The sequence below is a fragment of the Jaculus jaculus genome, chromosome 17 (genome assembly GCF_020740685.1).
Source record: "Jaculus jaculus isolate mJacJac1 chromosome 17, mJacJac1.mat.Y.cur, whole genome shotgun sequence".
Lineage (NCBI taxonomy): Eukaryota > Metazoa > Chordata > Mammalia > Rodentia > Dipodidae > Jaculus > Jaculus jaculus.
Window position 1 is genome coordinate 7,530,259 of NC_059118.1, and position 20,766 is coordinate 7,551,024.

The 20,766-nt window shown below is 40.1% G+C and overlaps 1 protein-coding gene across 1 annotated transcript in view; it reads left to right on the top strand.

The window, feature by feature from the left end:
• The window catches only part of Zcwpw2 (zinc finger CW-type and PWWP domain containing 2), a 117,844-nt gene that overhangs the window by 87,607 nt on the left and 9,471 nt on the right, over positions 1–20,766 (top strand). The window contains exons 6-7 of the mRNA XM_045136308.1: positions 15,187–15,245; positions 16,728–16,795. Of these exons, the coding sequence (XP_044992243.1) occupies positions 15,187–15,245; positions 16,728–16,795 (127 nt within the window). The remainder of the gene's footprint in view (positions 1–15,186; positions 15,246–16,727; positions 16,796–20,766) is intronic.

Genomic DNA, 20,766 nt, shown 5'->3' on the forward strand with positions numbered 1-20,766 from the left:
TAAACATACAGCAACATTGTCCTCAAATCTCTTTAAATGTAGCACAGAGATTCCTGTATGAGAAGAGTATAAAATAGTAGCATATTTGACATTTTTCTGAACTGCTATCTGCTTTCCACTATACAAACATAAAATACTTATTTTACTAATTATAATCTCATCATTAGTGTAAGAGTGAATGTCTTGAGTTGCCTTGCCTTGCCATGCCAGTTTTCTTTATACTCCTTCATGTTTTTAGGTTAATCTGTTTTACTAAATGAGAAATATATTGGGGCAAGTAGTTACAACCCTATGTAGTGCAAACAGTTTCATTATAAATAATGTGAATATGCAAAGATTAGTAATGAATTCTAATAAGATGTCTTAATATTTCTGATATTGCTTCTGCTGCTTCTCTTGTGTTCAAGTCAATGAATACAGAAGTGTATCCATTTGAAACTTTAAGTCGATACCTGTCTCCTTCAATATTTCACTGTTTCAAAATCTGTGTTACGCATGTTTGGGAATGCATCTTGACACACTAATGCACAAGCTAATTTCTAGAAATGGACTGCTGGATAAGTGGTATGAGCATTTATATTTTAATCAGATATAAGGAAAGACTTAGAAATTTCTAGAAAGGATACATAAAGGGAATAAAAAGAGAGGGAGAGGGACTTAATAGGATAGTATTGTATATATGTAAGTAGAAGAACAGATTAATGAGGGTGAAAAGGCCTAAGTGAGGTCAGGAGAAGAGATTGAGTAAAGGAAAAGCAGAGGAAGGGCTGATCAAAATCTAAGAGGATATAAATAAATCATATGGAAACCTACTTTTTTTTGTTTGTTTGTTTTTCGAGCTAGGGTCTCACTCTAGTCCAAGCAGACCTGGAACTCACTGTGTAGTCTCAGGGTAGCTTCAAACTCATGGCAATCCATTTACCTCTGCCTCCCAAATGCTGGGATTAAAAGCATGTGCCACCATACCTGGCAAGGAAACCTACATTTTTGGACAATGAAACACACAGAAGCCACAGATTGTTACTAGAAAATTTTCAGTGCCAGGGAAGCAATACCTTCCAGTGAGTATTGGCCAACGAGGTTCCTGATGCCCCCAAAACATTACAGGCCATTGCAAAGGTGTGGGCCTCCTTCCCGCTCAGGTAGTGCCGAGGGAAGAACCAGGCCTGCTGGTTCCTCCCTAGGGGTTGTGGGGATGATGAGTGTCGGACGACTCAGAAACCTCTCCTGGCCACTGGAGAAAAACCACACTGAGTCGGGAGTCTTTTCGATGCAGGAACTCACAGAAACAACTCGCTTTATTACTCTGAGCAGTTGCCTATATCATGTTGGGGATGAAGACGGGGATTTTAGGATGGGGGAAGAGGTAAGGGCCAATAGTAAACTTTAACTATTGAAATGGTAATTACAATTGCCATGCAGAGGTAGCAGGCCAGAAGCCATTAGGCATCTTGCTGAGTCCTAGCTGGCCAGAGACAGGTCGCCAAACTTTAGCTAAGCTCAGGAAGTTCCACTAGGCCTCACGCCTGGGCCTTTCAGGGCCCAACACAAAGGCCTTGGTTTCCCACCAGAAATAGACAGTAAGACCCTATTGCTGAAGACTCCACATTCATGAACTGCAAGGCCAATGAGAAATCCTACTGGAACTGACCTGAGAACCTCCTCCATGTAGACCAGCTGACAGAAAGCTGGAAAAAGCCACACTGCATGCAGTTGAATGGGAGAGAGAGAAATCACCAGTGAAGATAGTCCACAGTGGACACTGCAAGCCTTATATTTGGCCAGCCAGGCCAAATGAGCCAACAGGTACAATAGTGGCACGTCTGTTATGGGGGAAAACCACCTGTCCTCTAATTGGATTGGAGGCCTGTTCCATGGTAGGGAATATATCCCTGATACTGGAAACCTACAACCGGGGTAGTCATGAGTCCTAGGGGTGTAATGTCTGCTGGTGTCTGGCTAAATGTATATACTGTGCTCACCAAGTGGCCCAGTAATCACTTCTCTTAATGTTCATACCCATATATTAATGCTACTATCACTTTTGGTTAGAGAAGCTTCTCTTTTCAGATGGCAGTGACCTTGGTGTGATTTAGAAGGCACCATGGTGCTGAGAAGTGAGGAGTGCTTAACACTGAAATATCTCTATCACACTTTCCAAGACTCAGGGTTCATTGCGGAATGGGTGGTGGAAAGAATGTAAGAGCCAAAGTAAGGGTAGGACTCCTTACGACGTGCTCCTCCAGACACAAAGTGGCCTGGATATCCATGACCTCACAGTGCCTGACACTACCTACACAAGACCAGCATAATAGGAGGGAAAGATCATGACATCAAAAGAGAGCTATTTGAGAAGGGAGGGGTATGATGGAGAGTGGAGTTTCAAAGGGGAAAGTGCAGGGGGAGGGAATTACCATGGGATAGTGTTTACAATTATGGAAGTTATCAATAAAAAGGAAATTTACATATAGTAGAAGAAAAACTAAGTACTTTTCAGATCATGTCCTTTGGACAATCCCCAGTAGGATTACTGTGGAAGAGATAGGGACATATCATCTTATATTCCCACCAGCAAATGCCACAACTGCTACCAACAAGTGTTGTAATGAAGACGTTCTTGTCAGGTTAAATAATACCTTGTAGCTCAATTTGTATTTCTTGGATGCAGAGTAAGTTGCCTTTGCAGTCTTAGTATTTTCATGCAAATTTACATGAAGTATTTATAATTAGTAATAAAGATGTTGATTCTTTCCCAGTTTTGGCTTTTCTCAGTATATTGATTTACTTTTTCCTTAATTCCCAGAAACATGGAAGTTAAACACATATGTATGGCCACATCTCCATTTGGGGTTATTATTTAAGTGTTATGAGCTGCAGAGAATAGTTCAGGGAAGGGGAGTAAGGGGTGTCTAGAGAAATCATTCAGTGATGAACTCCAAGGATTACCATTTACTGTAGTGAGATCCTAAATTAGCTGCACAATTCTCTAAGCTCTCAAATATTTCTTATTATATGAGAATAAAAGTGTTGCATAGCATAACTTCTCTGACAATTTATGTAACACACATAGTACAATGCTTTGAATAAAGGCAACATCTCATAAGTATTGGCTGCCATGAGAGTTTGGATTTATTTTTCTATGTGGTATGAATATAGGGTACAAAATATTATATGCAACTTGCTAGCCAGATATTCCAATACCATTCTTACATGTAGTTTTTCTGGCAAAGCATCATGGCACACACCTTTAAGCCCAGAACTCTGAAGGCAGAGGTAAAGGATTGCTGTGAATTGGAGGCTAACCTTGGGTGAGTGAGTGCCAGGTCAGCCTGAACTAGGGTGAGACCCTACCTTGCAAAACCCAAAAAAGTCATTTTTCTATTTTTTATATTTTAATATTCTGTATTTTTCTCTTAAAATTGTGAAATTTAATGAGTCAAATTATCTGTTTCTATATATTTCCTTTATGTGTTCATTAAGCAAATTCTGAATGGTTTTATTATCTATCTGTTCTTTGGCATGTGAACTAGCCATCCCTTTTCATTTTATAGAAATCATTTTGAAAATTCTTGCCTCTTGATTTTTCAGCTAAACCTTAGAATTGTTTGAGGAAGACTTATTTAGTCAGAAGAACCCTACTGTGCTGATGATTAGTATTGTGGGAAATCCATGCACTAATTCATGGAGAAAATCTGTACTTGTAGTACTAAACGAGCTCATGTAGAAACATGCCTCGTTTCTCTATTAATTTTCAGTGAAGAGTCTTACCTTTCTGATTAACTTCATACCAGTTTATTATTACTAGTTGCAAAAGGATCTCTTTCATTTTGTCTGTTCTCTTTCTCTCCATCCCTTTCTCCCTTCCTTCATTTTCCTTCTTTTCTTCCCTCCTTGCTTCTCTCCTTTCTTTGTTCCTCCCTTCTTCCTTCCTTTTTTGTTTACATATAGAAATTATGTACATGTATCTGCTTCCTAATACTTATCAATGCCATGAATTTAACTTACACCACTTGAAAGATTACAATTAATAGCCATATTATTGATTTATAAAGTTATGAATAAATAATTTAGGCTATTATATTTCCTGTTGAAAAAATTCCCAAAAGTCATTACAAAACTTCTTCATAATAAGCAGACATTTTTCATTAGCCTGGTTAGCAGCCTAAATTGCTAACATTTTGTGACTAGATGTGTGGGTGCTCTTGTTAATTGCCATGCTCATAACTATTACTATGGAATTCATGTGCTACAAGTTGTTTCATTTATTTGGCTTTATGTACACCATTCCCCAAAGATAAATATTATAAACAGTCTTATAAACAGTCCCCACTGCTAACTTGTAGCCCTAGGCAGAGAGAAATCTCAGAAACGAAGAGTAAGTAGTGAGCCCCTTGCAAAGAGTCTCAGGCAGGCTTTAAATCTCATTCAGTTTACTTTTGGATTCTACTTAGCACATGTCATTCACTTTCCATAGGCACCCATGTTTCCCATACCTGACTAATTGAGGTATTCTGTCATCATTTTATTCAGTATTGTTAGTTACTGTAGTTGTCTTTCACTTGTCAAAGAATAAATTTTCAACAAATTCAATTTAAAGATATAATTGGCTTTTATTAGTGATTCATAAACCAGTCAGCATCCCATCTGTGCCTGACAAAATGATCAGACGAGCTGTTGTTAAATCAGCCCCAATAGGGCGAGCAAGCAGACAGTGCAGTACAGTCGGTATCAGGTCACCTCCTCAGCATAGAAGAGGACTGGTTGGCATCGGATCACCTCCTCAGCACCTAAGGGGACTGGTCATCATCAAGTAGACTTCTTGGCTGCATTAAGACAGACCTGGCTTCTCTAGCCTACCACCTTGGGCCAAAGGGCCATAGAAGATTGATTGTTGTGACTCGTTTAATGTTTAGAAACTGTTCTTTCCTAATTTATTTTGGTTATGAGGGTCCTGACACAAAAAAAACTCCATGCACCAGGTGTGGTGGCACACGCCTTTAATCCCCAGCACTTGGGAGGCAGAGGTAGGAGGATCTCCATGAGTTTGAGGCCACCCTGAGACTCCATAGTGAATTCCAGGTCAGCCTGGGCCAGAGTGAGACCCTACCTCGAAAAAATACAAACAAAAACACTCCGTGCATGCACAACAGTTTGTCCTACTGGTTGTTAGTCCAGGAACTCAGTCCACACAGATGGCCGCTCCAGAATTTCACTTAATGCCTGTGGCTGAAGTTCCTGAGCCACAGCTGCAGCTGCTCCCACAGTGCTAAGTGACAACTTCTGTGAGCGCGGAGAGGGAGAATTACAGGGCCAAAGCCAAATAATCGTGGACTATCTTTAGTCTCTCAACAGCCGTTTATTGTGACTGCCAGTTGATCAGGGAAACGTTTTGGAATGTGCTAACAGACCACCAGCTTCCACCAAGCCAAAGGCCAAGAGTGTCATCAGAGCTGCGGAAGCCTGTAGCAGACGTTTCCCACTTTCCTGGAATGGCCTACCTGATGTTTCTTCCAGTGTATTTGGAAAGTGCTTTGGTTTATGACCTTCTCTGACTAAACTATAAAACATTTATGAAATTGTTAACACATTGGAACATGGAATTTGGGACAGCCTAAATCTGTATTCCTGGGCCTGGCCACTCATATTTGGCTCCAGAATAAACTATATCTTATTCCATTTGAGGTAAGAGGTATGTGTGAGAGAGAAAGATAAAGAGAGAGAGATCATAGCTTTGACCTTTAATTTTAATTTTTATTGAGTTAAAATTTAAACACAATGAGATATACAGATGTTAAATGTACAGAAGTTAAATGTTGATGTTTTCTTAAATAATACATCTACCTGCTTATGTTTCTTCCTTTTATGCCACTGTGGCCAAAATACCTGGCAGAAATAAGGGATGAAAACCTTACGTTGGTTTATGGGATCAGATAGGTTTGTTCATCAGGGCCAGCAGCAGAAAGCAGGCAACTCTGTCTGCTGAGGCTGTTCATATGATGGCAGACAGGAAGCAGAGAAAGCGGAACAGAACCAGAGGTCAGCGTGATGCTCAAAGGCTCCCGTATGGATCTACTTCCACCAGCCAGGTACCACTTCCTAAAGCCTCCATAGCCTTCAAAATGGTATCTCAATCTGGGGACTGAGCATTGAAAACCTGAGCCTCTGAGGGACATTTCTGAATCAAATCTCAACACTTTACCATCCTCAGGCAAAATTGAGCATGTTTTCCTTATCCCAGAGAGCATAATGATGTTTTTAAAATATAAGCATACACTTCAGATGCAAGCATATTTATATTTTCAAACATACATAGAACAAAGACATGTTAGCATAGAAAATGGCCCTATTATCACTTGAAACCATCAATTGTCCCATTCCCGATGTCCTCAGAGGCAGTGTTAAGAAAGCCTTGCAGAGGATTCTTCACAACATACCCTTCAGTAATTTACTAACTAAATCTACTTGATTACATTGCAAGGTTTACAGCTTTTACTTGAATGATAATAATTATTACTAAAATATTAAGATAAGGCAAATGCTTACTGATCTCAGATTCCAAAGCTTTTTATCTGCTGTTTATGAGGGTAAGCAAAGATCCCTTGGTTCAGAGCACCAGTTTTCTAGTGTGGATGATTGTTTGTACAACTCAAATTTCCAAAACAGAAGATCTTTTCTGGAACTTTTGTACATTTGTTTGGTTATGACGTCCACCAGACAATGTCCTTGAAGTTCTTATTAAAGTGACTGCTGTGGAGAGAGGAGCTGGGAGGGAGGCAGCAGCAGCGGACATGGAGCTGAAGGTTCTGTTTCCTCCCTTGCAAACAAGACAGTGGTTTGTTAGCATAGTAGCCACACTGCTATCTGAGTCCACAAGGCTATGAGGTTGGAATGATTTGGGCTAGCCTCTGGCTGTAAAGGGGCACTCACTTTTTCACCCACAGGCTGCTGGACTAACAGGCACTGTCCAGCTGCAGCTCTGAGGGTGCTGTGGAAGGTGAAAGGGGAGAAGGGTATTGTTGCTATCCAAGGCTGCAGTTTGTCCTGGTGCCCTGGTGTGTCTGAGAATTATCTAAAGTCTACCTATACTGACCTGGGCATGTGAAACACAAGAATTGATATTATTCATTAGTAATTTTCTCTTTTAAGAAATATTTTTAAGCTTGATGTGGTGGCTCAAGTCTTTAATTCCAGCACCGGGGAGGCAAAGGTAGGAGGATTGCCATGAGTTCAAGGACAGCTTGAGCTATGGAGTGAGTTCTAAGTCAGCCTGGGCTAGAATGGGACACTGCCTTAAAAAAAAAAAAAAAAAAGATTGAGGGCTGGAGAGATGGCTTAGCGGTTAAGTGCTTGCCTGTGAAGCCTGAGGACTCCGGTTCAAGGCTGAATTCCCCAGGACCCACATTAGTCAGCTGTACAAGGGGGCACACATGTCTGGAGTTCGTTTGCAGTGGCTGGAGGCCCTGGCATGCCCATTCTCTCTCTCTCTCTCTCTCTCTCTCTCTCTCTGCCTCTCTCTCTCTCTGTCGCTCTCAAATAAATAAAAATGAACAAAAAAATTTTTTAAAAAGATTGATTTCATCCTTGTTTTAATAAAAATGTTGTATTTTTACAAGTCATCTACATAATAAGCATAATTTTATTTTAATTTTTACCTGCATAATACTCATTTAAATGTTCAGTTGAGATTAATTCACTTTGAATTTGAGTTCATTAGTAAAGTTGAACTTCTACATGCATAGGTCTTGCACCCATGGCTTCAACCAACTGTGGGTAGAAAAATACATTTTTAAAATTTATCTATTCAGAACATGTAAAGGCTTTTCCTCTTGTTATTTCCTTAAAAATATAACTATGTCCATAGAATTTGCAATGTATTTGGTGTTGTTAGTAATATAGAACTAATTTAGAACATATAAGAGGATGTGTATAGGTTTTGCACTGAATATTATAGTATTGGTTACTAAATATATAAGTTCCATACTGTAGCCTATGCCTTTTTATGTGAGACTTGAGTACCCATGGATTTTGACATCATTGAAGAGTCTCTGCAAATATGGAGGGGTAACTCCTTAAAATATGGGCCACAACGTCTAGAAATTTAACTTTTCAGCTACTACCATTTGTTTTCTATTCTGTGTTTTAACCTGGAACCGGAAGACAATACAGTGTGACTGCTCTTTTATTAACTAAAGTCTCTTCTTCAACTTGAACCCCTGTTATCACATGAAGAGTAGCTCCTTGCTGTTGCCCTCTGTTGTTTGGGACTGAGGCTGTGATCCGCAGTTTTCTTCCATTTATTTAGTTGATTGTCTCATTACAAGTGTGTCCTTTCTCCCCAGTCCATAGACACACATTGGGTCTCCAGCTTCAAGCTACACAAGCCAATCCATGTTTCTTCTATAGTTTGGAATATTTCTTACTCGCTAACACCTTCCTGACTTCATTGCATTACAACAAAAGATTATAACCAATTGATGGTGGTTGTTAATAAGCATAAAATAAAACATTTGAGTAGTAAGCTTATATTTAATATATTTTAGCTATATTCCTAGCTATTAAATGATTTTTTGTGCTTAATGGTAGCTACTACTGTTCAATGACAGTGAAAATTAATGGAATTGACTTATACATGCTTATAATATATTCATATTTATTAACATTTGGTTTCTGCTTATTAAGTCTCCCAACTTTTATGTTAAGTAACATTAACCTATTTTTGTCTTTAAAAACCTATAAACTATTGCCTTTAAATTTCATTATTTTGTCTTTATTTTTTATTTACTTATTGAGAGAGTCTCATGTAGCCCAGGCTGGTCTTGAACTTGTTTTGTCACCAAGGATGACCTGGAATTTCTGATCCTCATGCCTTTGCCTTCCTAGTTTGTGGAGAACTAGGGATTAAACCCAGGGCTTCATGCATGCTAGTCCAGCATTCTACCAACTGAGCTACATCCCCAGCCCTTCAGCATCTTTATAATGACATTGAGCTGCTATTTATCTTTCTTTTTGGTTATGTATTTAATGCTTCACTTTGTTTAAGAATCCTTTCATGTTATATCATGACATGATTTTTAACACTTTCATGCTGGAGTTGGAGAGATGGCTTAGTGGTTAAGTGCTTGCCTGTGAAGCCTAAGGACCCCGGTTCAAGGCTTGATTCTCCAGGACCCATGTTAGCCAGATGCACAAGGGGGCGCACGTGTATGGAGTTCATTTGCAGTGGCTGGAAGCCCTGGCCCACCCATTCTCTCTCTCTCTCTGTCTGTCTCTTCTCTCTCTGTCACTCTCAAATAAATAAATAAAAATGAACAAAAAAAATTTAAAAAAACTTTCACGCTGCATCATGAGGTACCCATATTAGTACACAGCTGAAATCTCTACCAGGAAGAACACCTCACCCCGATCCAAGGGCGTATATTCTGCATTCCTTCTCATGAACTTGTATGCAAGGATGGCCTATATCTTACCCTCTGGAGACATCAGAGAGTTGGAATAAAGTGTGTGATCCTAACAAGCGTATTAAAATTATTATCTTTTTATTGTGGCACTGTGGAAATTCAGTCTGTTTCTATCCAGGAGAGATAATTATGGATTAAGCCTGAGTTAAGTATCTGCCATGCCTGACAGTGATTCGTGGGTTGAAGAATCATCAATTACTTGTACTGCTCAAGTTTATGAAAGAGAAATTAAAACCAGATTATATAGTTCTCAACATCCATTTTTGCCTGTAACAGTGTTATGTGGATGCTATACCCACCCATCAGATGTTTTCTTGGCATCAACTTTTTTTGTTGCTTTTGTTTTGTTTTGTGAGGTAGGGTCTCACTCTAGCTCAGGATGATCTAGAATTCACTATGTAGCCTCAGGGTGGCCTTGAACTCACAGTGATCCTCCTACCTCTGTCTCCTGAGTGCTGGGATTAAAGGCCCAGCTGGCATCAACTTTTAAGAATTTATTTGAAATAGGTTCATTCTAGGAAGTCTCCCCTAGAAATTGTGTTCTCTCTCAACATTCCCCTTGATGAAATAACCAGCAGCTTTGGAAAACACTGTACAGAAAAAAGAAATGTCAGTTGACTTGGATTTTTAGAGAATCTCCAGCTAGAGGTCAGCTAATATAATTTTCTGCTGCTATTCAGTTAGATGAACAGCTGTGCCATGAATCCAGCTTTTCACGAGGTTCTTTCTCTACTGGAAACCTTGCTTGGATTAACCCTTAGTATTCTTAAGTTTCTTTTTTTTTTTTTTGAAGGTGAATTAAATATGTGTGAAAAGCCAATCTGAATTTCTATGTTCCATCCCTGGTATACTAGCCGAAGACCTTAATTTTTTTTTTTTTTAATCTAGAGCTTTACAAACTATGAGCAAAACACCAAACCACAGAACTCCTTGAAGCATCCTGCCAGAATTTTTAACCATAGTTGGATGTGTTGATGGAAAACCTTTTGTGGCTTTTGTTCAACGTGGGGCCAGTAGCCTCTGATTTTTAGTTTCAGAGAAAATCTTCTTCTTAGCTTACTGCTTCAACACACACTCGAGTGTTCTTTCAAGTAAGACCTACAAAGCAAAGAAATCCTCAGAATTTTATTGTGACTGAAAAGAGTGCAGTGGCCAGGAAGGTATTAAAAGTCCTATTGTCCAGCACTGGGCTCCAATGCTGTTCACAGTTCACAGGAAGGCCAAACTATTTTGCAAATTGATTAGTTTAGAGAATTATGGGAATCAGGCCAGAAAAATGATCACTTCAATCTACCCTCCTTCAAAGCAATGTTGAAGACAATCTTTGAGTAGACTTAACTGTATCATCTGTGCTATACTGTCCACACACCCAAATTAAGTACTCGTCACTCATGGCCACATGGTGCATGGGACTCCTTTCCATTCAAATTCCAAGCAGATTTTCTCCTGCAGGTTTTCCAAAGGGACTGTGCATTATTCAAAGCACACAGACTCAGCTTTGGAAATTCTGTCAAAGTAGGTAAGGTAACAAATTTCTCCTTAAAATCTAGTGTACATACCCAAAGACCAGTCACACTAAATGCCATAACCAAAGCATGGAATTTGGAACTCTGCCCAGTGTTAAGCATCAGATGAACAATTAATGGGCAGTCTCAATTGGTAAATCATTTCTGACATGGGGTTTGATTTAATCTTCCACCACATACTTTGAGGTAGTTATATTTGTTGCACTTTTAATTTTTTTTGTTTTTTTTAAGCATACAGACATACAGATAATTAAGTTACATTATGGTTTTTTATATAGTATCTTATTTCCCCCATCTTCCTCTCCTTCACTGCTCTCCCATAGTCTCTCACACTTTTAAAAAATGTTTTTATTTATTTAGTTGAGAGAGGAAGAGAGAGGAAAAAGGCAGAGAGAGACACAGAGAGAGAGACAGACAGAGAGAGAGAGACAGAGGGAGGGAGGGAGGGAGGGAGGGAGGGAAGGAGAAAGAATATGAATGGGCATGACAGGGCCTCTAGTCACTGCAAATTGACTCCAGACATATGGGACACCTTGTGTATCTGGCTTATGTGGGTGCTGGGAAATTGAACCTGGATCCTTAAGCTCTGCAGGTGAGCACCTTAACCACTAAGCCATCTCTCCCTCCCTCCCTTGCAGTTTCATGTCACATGTGACCTTTTATCCTTCATCATTCTCCCCACCTCTTCCTGTCTTATGGTCTTCTATCTAGCTTCATGGCCTATACCTCTTCTTAAATCTCTTTATTTATGTGCAAGAATGGATGCACAGAAACATTCAAAGTTGGGATATGCATGAAAGATAGAATAATCAATTTTTGTCTTTCTGGACCTGGGCTATCTCAGTTAGTATGATCATTTCCAGCCCCAACCATTTTCATGCAAGTTTAAGATTTTTATTTTTCTTTACAATGTTTACATGCGTGTACCACATTTTCATTATCTAGTCATCAGTTGATGGGAAGCTAGGCTGCTTCCGTTTTCTGGTTGTAAATAAAGCAATGACAAACATGGACGAGCAAGTGCCTTTGTGTACAGTGCAGTGGTTTCCAGTAGCAGTTAATAAACCAACCTTAGGATAACTTTTCATCACCCAAAAGGAAACTTCATATGCACAATGTCATCACTATCCATTTGGCAGTCACTAATCTGCTTTCTGTTTCTCTGAATTTGCCATTTCTGATCATTTCAAATAAATAATGGCACACAAAATGTGACATTTTTGTCTTTATTCTCAATTTTCAATTGCTATTATGATAATAAAATATTATCCAGATTATAGCATTTGTCAGCACCTGCTATTTTCAGAGGCTGAATAATATTCTCTTGTATGGATATACAGTATTTCCCACCCTTACCTATGGGGAATATATTCCAAAACTCTAGTCTGCTTCAAGCTGAAGATAGTGAAAAAATCAGTTAATAACTTTACTTTCTCCTGTACATGCATATCTATGGTAATGTTTAGTTTGTAAATGAGTCACAGAAAAAGACTAAAAAGCAATCTAGTAAGATAGAAAAAAAGTAATAATTTGGTGTAATAAATGTTATTTTGGTTTATGAATTTTTATTTCTGGAATTTAGCATTTTATATTTTGGGCTGGATTTGACTATTTTATAACCCTCACATTTCCACTCAAATTTTTATTGTTGATTTCTTCCAAAAATAGGTATTGATAGGCAAATCATTATTTCTAAGTGTTCTTAGCTTACATAGTACTGGCTTTGTTTTAAACTAGTCTTTCAAACAGTTAATAAATTTATTGATGTTGAAATTATAAAAATATTTGAATAATTTTTAACATTTAATTGATGTGTGTGTGTGTGTGATTGCTTTTCCTTTTTCTTCATCACCCTTACTGGGTTTTACCAGATTACACATTTTTTAAAATTCCTCTTCCTCCACCCACTAGCCCAGAAATTACACACTATATTTCACATCTTTGGGTGGCTACACAAACATACTAATAGACATAACAATTTTAAAACCAATGACTTCTGGAAATGCTATTTGCTTCTTTAAAAAAATTTCTCATAAATCACACATGTCCTCCTCACTATCTCTCAGTGAATGATTAAAGATTATTTTTAAAAATATTTGTTTTTAAGAAAGAGAGAGAGAGAACATGTATAGAATATGCCAGGGCCTCTTGCCACTGTAAATGAACCCCATTCACATTTGCCACTTGGTGTTGGCTTTATGTGGGTACTAGGGAATTGAACATGGGTTGGAAGGCTTTGTAAGAAAACACCTTTAACCACTTAGATATCTCCTCAGCCCCAGTTAAATATTCTTTATATGCTTTTTACTCTGATCTGATCTCTTTTACTCTTCTGTTTAGTTTTCTACCCTCCTCCCACCTTTTCTGTCTTGTAAATGCTGGGAATTTTTGTATGCCAGATAATTCTTCTACCAGTGAGCCATATATATATATATATATATATATATATATATATATATATATATATATATATATTCCCATTTAAGCTTTTTTCTGGAGTGGAGGTTGTTAGGGTTTATGTAGATTTACATAATATGTAAAATTTGATTTGTCTTGTACTGTTTTTCTCTTGGGTTCCATGTTCCTCTCTCTAGCATATTATGCATTTTCAGCAGAATTCTATTTTCATTGCCTTTTATTTTGAAATTAACAATTTCAAATAACCATGGAAATCAATGACTGAGATAAAGTAGAGAAAACAGCTCTGAACTTTCCTGTACTCCGTAAACATCTTCAGCCAACACAAACATACAGTGACCTACTTGAATTCTACATTTGTTTGGTGGTTGAGTTGATGACGTAGTCCTGGGGGCTGTTGTTGATTAGGTATCTGTTCTCATTGCCTTTGTTTTATACCTTGTCTTCTCCTTCTGATGGATTTTAAGATGTATTCTTTCATTTCATTGCGTGAAATTCTAATAGCATATGCCATGATGTAGACTGTTATTGCTCTTTCTTGACACAGTAGATTTCTACACCTTTGTGTATTTCATTGTGGAATATTTCTAACTATTGTATCTTCAGTTATTTCTTTTTCCTTTTTTTCTTGTGATCCTTATGGAATTCCTTTCAGAGGTATGTTGGACCTTATAATTTGATTCTCCATCCTTTTTTTTTAAGAAAATTATTTTACTTTATTTATTTTCCAGAGTTTTAATAGACATTTATTATCATAACAGAGAAAATTAAAATCGTAAACACAGAACCAGATGAATTTTCACAAAATGAGCATGTTCTTTTAACCTAGTAGAAGATCATGAAATGGAAAACTCCAGAACCTTGGAAGTGTTGTCTGACTCTCCTTCATCACTCTTTTCCTGCTTCTAGAAACAGCTACGATCTTAAATTGCATTTCACCTGAACTGTCCATTGCAAGTGTTATGTTGCAGGCTGTTTCTTCCCCACCACCCTGCACATGCTCTTAATCTTCACCCTTCTTAACCAGCTCTAGTGCTGGGGGAGAGCCTGTGTAGAGATTTATAGGAATTGCTTGGCATTGTGCTTACGTGTGTAGTGAGTTTAGGAATCCCAAGTGAATCTTGTTATTTATTTGATTTGGGAATTCTAGTATTCTGAGGAGACTTGAATTTGGATTTCTTGGATCAGTGGTATAGGCCGAACATTTTCTTTAGTATTACTTCAGTCTCTCCACTTAATTCCTCACTATTGCTTTTGTGTTCTGGTGAGTCAAATTTGCCTGTTCTCTTTTATAGTCAAGAGCATCCTGTGGTCACCAGGCTTTGTCCAAAATTGTCACCCCAAAACATGGCACTTGTCTTTGGTTGGACATAAAAGCCCAGGCTACTGTCTCTTTGGTACAACTTTGGTATAGATTCTTGAGGACCCTGTGATGTTAGTTCCCACTTATGTTACCTTTCTATTCTACATCCTTCTGTGGTTCAAACATGTTTTGCTTTCTTAAATGTTTTATAGGTTTGTAAAACTTAAATGTCATCTTACAGTGTTTAAGTGTTTGGGGCAAGGTGGGTAAAATGAAGATCTAGATCAGGCCCCACCACTGTTCCTGGAAGCTGGACAAACTGACGCGTGCACACTGACTCCAGGGTGCTTGGCTAGAGCAGTTCTGGGAAGTGTGGGCCCCAGGTTTTCTTTACATTGAGTTACTTGGGCGACACAGAACCCATTAGTCTAAGCAGATAGAATTCCACATGAACTAATTCATTGTGGCTTTTGTTTTCTAGATGCAAGTTTCTAAAATTAAGATGGAAAAGAAAAGGCCCAAATTTAGAAAAAGGACAAGGTATGTTTTGTGAGAGGTATGATAAAATGGAAATGTATAAATTGTGTTTAATTATCATATAACATTTTCCCTTATCCTTTATCTTGTTCTGTTGATGAAACATTTTTTTTTTATTTTAGAAAAGCAAGAGTAGTGTTAGATGCATAGAGAAAAGCTATTGTTTGCCTTTAAGTTTTAATAATATTTTGTTTATATATTTATTTGTAACATAGAGAGAGAGAGAATGGGCATGCCAGGGCCTCTAGCTGCTGAAAATAAACTCCAGATGCATGTGCTACTTTGTGCATCTGGCTTTATGTGGGTAGCGAGGAATTGAGCCTAGGTTATTAGGCTTTGCAGGCAAGCACCTTAACGGCTGAGCTGGGATTACAGGCATGGCCCATTAAACCTGGATGAGAAAGTTTTATACTCATACAATGTTGAAACAGAACTTTTAAATATTAATATCATTTGAAAAACAGATTTTACAGCTTAAAATGTCTAGTACAACCTGTTGACATTATTATTTGTTTATTGTTTGATTAATTTAAATGTGACCAGTACTGGCTTAAAAATAATTGATGTCCTTATTATTAGTCTTTTTTAAGAATGTGGCCAGTACTGAGTTCAAAGGAACCCTGCTCAGGAATAGAAACAGACACCACTTGTCCTCTTCTTATATTCTTTTCAGGAGGGATCTCATTCTTATCAGGGGACTTTCTTTACTTTCTCTGAGGCATATATCGCCAACCAGTAACCTCGACAAATAGAAACAGATAGGAGTGTGTCCTGATTACCTCCATCGTAAAGAAGAAGCGACATGACACTCTCAGATGTTCTGGCTACAGAGCCTGCTTCAGCACGCTTCATTCTGGCTCCCACCACTGTCTAGCATGCTGGGAAGCTTGACTTTGCAGTCTGACCAAACAAGTTCTGTCAGGGCCAACCGTTTGCCTATGGTCCTAATTTTCTCATTTCTTCTGGTAGCTTAAATTTCTCAGCTTCTTTACATTATAAAAGGAAAAATTATGTAATTAATTTTTTGGAGGCAAATTGGATGACATAGATCACCAGTGCTTTGTACCCAGTGAGAGTAGAAGTCAGTATTGGTGCTGGGCTTTCCCAGTGCCTCATACTGACACACTGTATGGGACAAGCAAGAAAAAGGATCTCAACACAGTGACAAAAACAGCAAGGGTCTCAAGAGAGGTGGAAGGAGAGGACATCCACTCCCTAGGCTATCCTAAGTCCTCCACATATGCACTGTGGCACATGCACCCCCCAACACATCATACAAGACATACACGTAATAAAAAACCTACGGATAAAGTAATATACCTTATAATCTGTAATTATCTGTGAGCGTATGAATGGTCATATGTACATAAAATACATGCTTATATACATGCACACACATTTATATGCATATATATACATATATATGTATATGTATATATATGTTTTTGATATTTTGAAAGTAAACCTGTCAAAATTTTTTTCTAGGAAAGCAGTTTTAAAATGCTTGGTTGAAAATGTTTGTTCTGATGACGCCGTGTCACAGGAAATGATGGGTATGTGAAGGGCCTGTCCTTTTACCTCTTTTGCATATATAAATAATAATTTCACAGAATGTAGTTTGCTTTTAACGTGGAAAAGGCTGTTATATGCATATAGAGAAATATTAGTGCTGAACTTTTGGTATTTATTTACATATGGGAGCTTGTCAATTTTCTTTAGGTTTCTGTTTCCTTGAATTAAGCTTTCTCTGGCTTTGCCTTATATTTAATTTTTTTTAATTTATTTATTTATTTGAGAGCGACAGACACAGAGAGAAAGACAGACAGAGGGAGAGAAGAGAGAATGGGCGCGCCAGGGCTTCCAGCCTCTGCAAACGAACTCCAGACGTGTGTGCCCCCTTGTGCATCTGGCTAACGTGGGGCCTGGGGAACCGAGCCTCGAACCGGGGTCCTTAGGCTTCACAGGCAAGCGCTTAACCGCTAAGCCGTCTCTCCAGCCCATATTTAATTTTTTAATAAAGCATTGACAGATGTGAAAGGAAATGACAACAACTATACTTCAGTCTAAACCTCTCCTTCCACACTATGGGAATGCAGACCTCTCCTTCCACACTGTGAGAATGCAAAAGTCTCCTTCTGCAGCCACGGGAAGCCAAAGGAGAGAAGCAAGGAAAGCAGCAGCCTGGGGCTGGGGCTGGATTAGTTGTCTGGACAGAGCAGGTGAATGTGGACGCACAAAAAAGCTTCGCTGTCACAGTGATTGGCTTGTTCTACATTTTCATCAGTGTGGGAAGCAGGTTGATGCTTATTTGCAAGGTGGGACTTTGACAGCCTACCAACTCTGGAGGAGCCTTCCGTACCATACTGTCTCCTTGGAGACCCCCGGAGCCTCAGATGCTGCATTTCAGTTGGCTTAATGAATCCCTCACTGGTGTCGTCAAAATGGAAGAAGGATGGATATTTATTTTTGGTCTTTCTACTAGACCACAACAAAGTTCTCTGTTCCCCTCTCTCTTCAAATGTGACCTGTGGCTGTTTTCCTGCCAGCTGAGCTGCCTTTCCTTGGCCATATCTTCCTCTTGCCTTGATGATCAGCTCATGAACCCTGTAGAGAGGTAGAGATCTGCCCACCCTTGATGTCCAGAGATTTAGGCCATAAACCTGAAGATTCCAAAGCCAGGCTCCCTCTCCCTCTGTAATGGGCTAATCTGCTTTGCTCCCCCTCGCTTCTGTTGCCCTCCTTGTCTGCCCTTTCCTACGCCGCTCTGCTGAAGGAAACCCTGTTTTGGATTTCTGTTAAGTAGATGTGGGAGGTCGAGACCTTCTATTCTGAAATTCCCAGGGCCACCTACACAGCACTATGCAGCCCACACAGTCATCAACCCTGCATCCTATGGAAAGGGAATGAAGGTCTGACAGCATGGGATGTAACCCGACAGTTAGAGCCATACTCACACTGTAAATACCAAAAATGTAGGCAAGTGTCTAGGGCCACAAACTTAGTTATTCAACAGAAGGAGAATTGGGATATGAAGTTGATAAGGAATGCAGGGACCCGAGCCTTCCCAGGGCTATTTGGCGGAGGGTTAAGAACAGTTAAGCAGTATGAGATGGATAGAGACTCTGTTAAGCGCTCCTGCTCCAAACGGGCTTGTCCTAGTCATGATCTCTTCATACGGCCTGCACGAGTCTCGGGACACATGCTTCAGTGAATTCAAGATGGCTCTGCTCTCCCAGAGGCTGCTTCCACTCACGTTAGGGAGGGACGAGTACTTACCCTCGCAGCTGGCAGAGAGCTTGTGACTGGCACATTACAATCGTTGTCACGCTACACCCTCTCTCCTGTTCTAGTCAGCTGCAGTAAGCCTCCCGTGCTGCCCTGTGCTGTGGCAACCTTAGGCCCAACAAAAGCTTTCTATGGGGGGTGTGTAGCAGGAGTGAAACAAAAAAAAGCAAAGCTGCTAACACACACAGATCATGGCAGTGGGGCCAGAGCTGGGGCAGCATGATGGTGCCGATAGTAGCAGTGAGAAGATGAAAAGTATTCCAGGGAGCAACCAGGGGCCTCAGCCTTGGGGAGCAGAGGCAGCTGAGATGACCAGTGATGGCGTTAGAAGATGAGAAGAGGCAGAAAGCCAAGGCACTGAAACCTGAGTGCTGTGAAAACTTGAAGATGAGAGGCTACAGGTCTCTGCTGCTAGAAAGGTTCTCAGAAGCTGACAGACCCTATGAGCCAAGGGGCTCAATATCCAAGGCTCAGGAGGCAAAACACAACCACTGCCTGATGCTGCCAACTTTCGCTGCTGCTAGATTGCTGAGAATAGGGTCATTGACAGTCATGGCCAGGGCAGTGAGCCTCTGCATGGAGCACGTAACTCCATATCTGGTCTCTGGAATCCATAAACTAGTCGTTCTCAGAATCCAGAGCTGTAAGCCTCTGTGTCTGTTAGTCCTGTCCATGGGCCCTTGGCAAAGAGGGCCCAGAACCTGCTCATAATTTCATATGTATTCAGCATAAGAACCAAAGCCAGCTAATGGATAAAAGGGCAGCAAACTCTACACTTTAGTTTTGCCTCCCCTCTCAATTTTTGCCCTTATGTTATTAAAAAGTCTTTTGGTGGCCCACGCCTTTAATCCCAGCACTCAGGAGGCAGAGGTAGGAGGATCACCGTGGGTTCAAGACCACCCTGAGACTACATAGTGAATTCCAGGTCAGCCTGAGTTAGATTGAGACCCTACCTCGAAAAACAAACAAAAAAAAATGTATTTCGTATGTGTGCGTGAGTGTGTGTTTTCACAGGTATGGATCATAGGACAACCTCACTTGGGTGGAGCCCTTGCCTTCCACTTGCTTGTTAGTCACTGTATGCAAGGCTAGCTGGCCCATGGCTTTCAGGATTCTGCTGTCTCTACCCCCATATCACCGTTGGGACACTAGGGTCACTGATGGGCACTATCGCATTTGGCTTTACATGGGTTCTGGGGTCACAGCTCAGGCTGTTGCAACAGGTGCTTTTCACCACCAGTCACCTCCCTGCAGTTGTCTCCAGCCAGCCGTCCCTTTCTTTTATGTGCTTTTCATCCCCTCCAGGTGCTTGCCCTAGTCTTATAAAGAGCCATCTTCCTCACAATATATTCTCCATGAATCCCTCCTTCTAGTCATGTGAGTTCATCGAAACGAAAACGCAGATGCTGGCTCCCCATAGAAGAGGAAAAGGAGATGGCGTTCTAAGAGAAAGATCTCATCTGGCCTGGGGATTTCTTACTCATCTCTCACGGGAGCCCTTTGTCCCTATTAAAGACCTTTGCATCCTCTTGAGCCCTCAGACATGGAGATCTGAGACTGAGGTAGCCTTACTTTTCCTCAGACTTTGAGGAGACCTGTTTTCACTGATTTCTCTCTTCGGGGTGAGCCAGCAAGCAGTACAGACTTTACATTCCACTAACGGTGCCAACTCATGCCAGATACTACAGAAACAATCACTTACTGTTACTGCCGGCAGCTGTTCATCAAGACGAACTTTAACAGATGAATAAATCTCACCAGCTACCCAGGTCAGTAGGGAATCCCCTTCAGTATGACACTCAGTTTGGCTCTGAAAGTCTCAACACTTACTTGCTGAGATCACTCCTGTGCAGTTGAGGTGGTAACTCAGGGAAGTGCTTGCTTCATAACTCTAAGGACCCGAGTTGGATCCCTAGTCCCTATGGAAGAATGCCAGGTTTGTGGCGCACAGCTGTAATCCCAGTGCTGGAGTGGCTGAGACAAGACAATCTGCCAGGCTTGCTGGCCAGCCAGTCCAAACAAATTGGTGAGCTCCAGGGCAATGAGAGGCCTTGTCTCAAAGACAGATGGATAGAAGGTGGGAAGTACAGCTCAACTCTGCCTCAGCATGCACGCAGCACATTTGCAGGTACACCCACCCACACGTGAGCCTTCCTCCATGTGAACATGCACACACATGAGCATGGAAAGTAGCTCTCCTGATCTATGCTTATTCCTTCCTTCCACTGTGAACACTTAA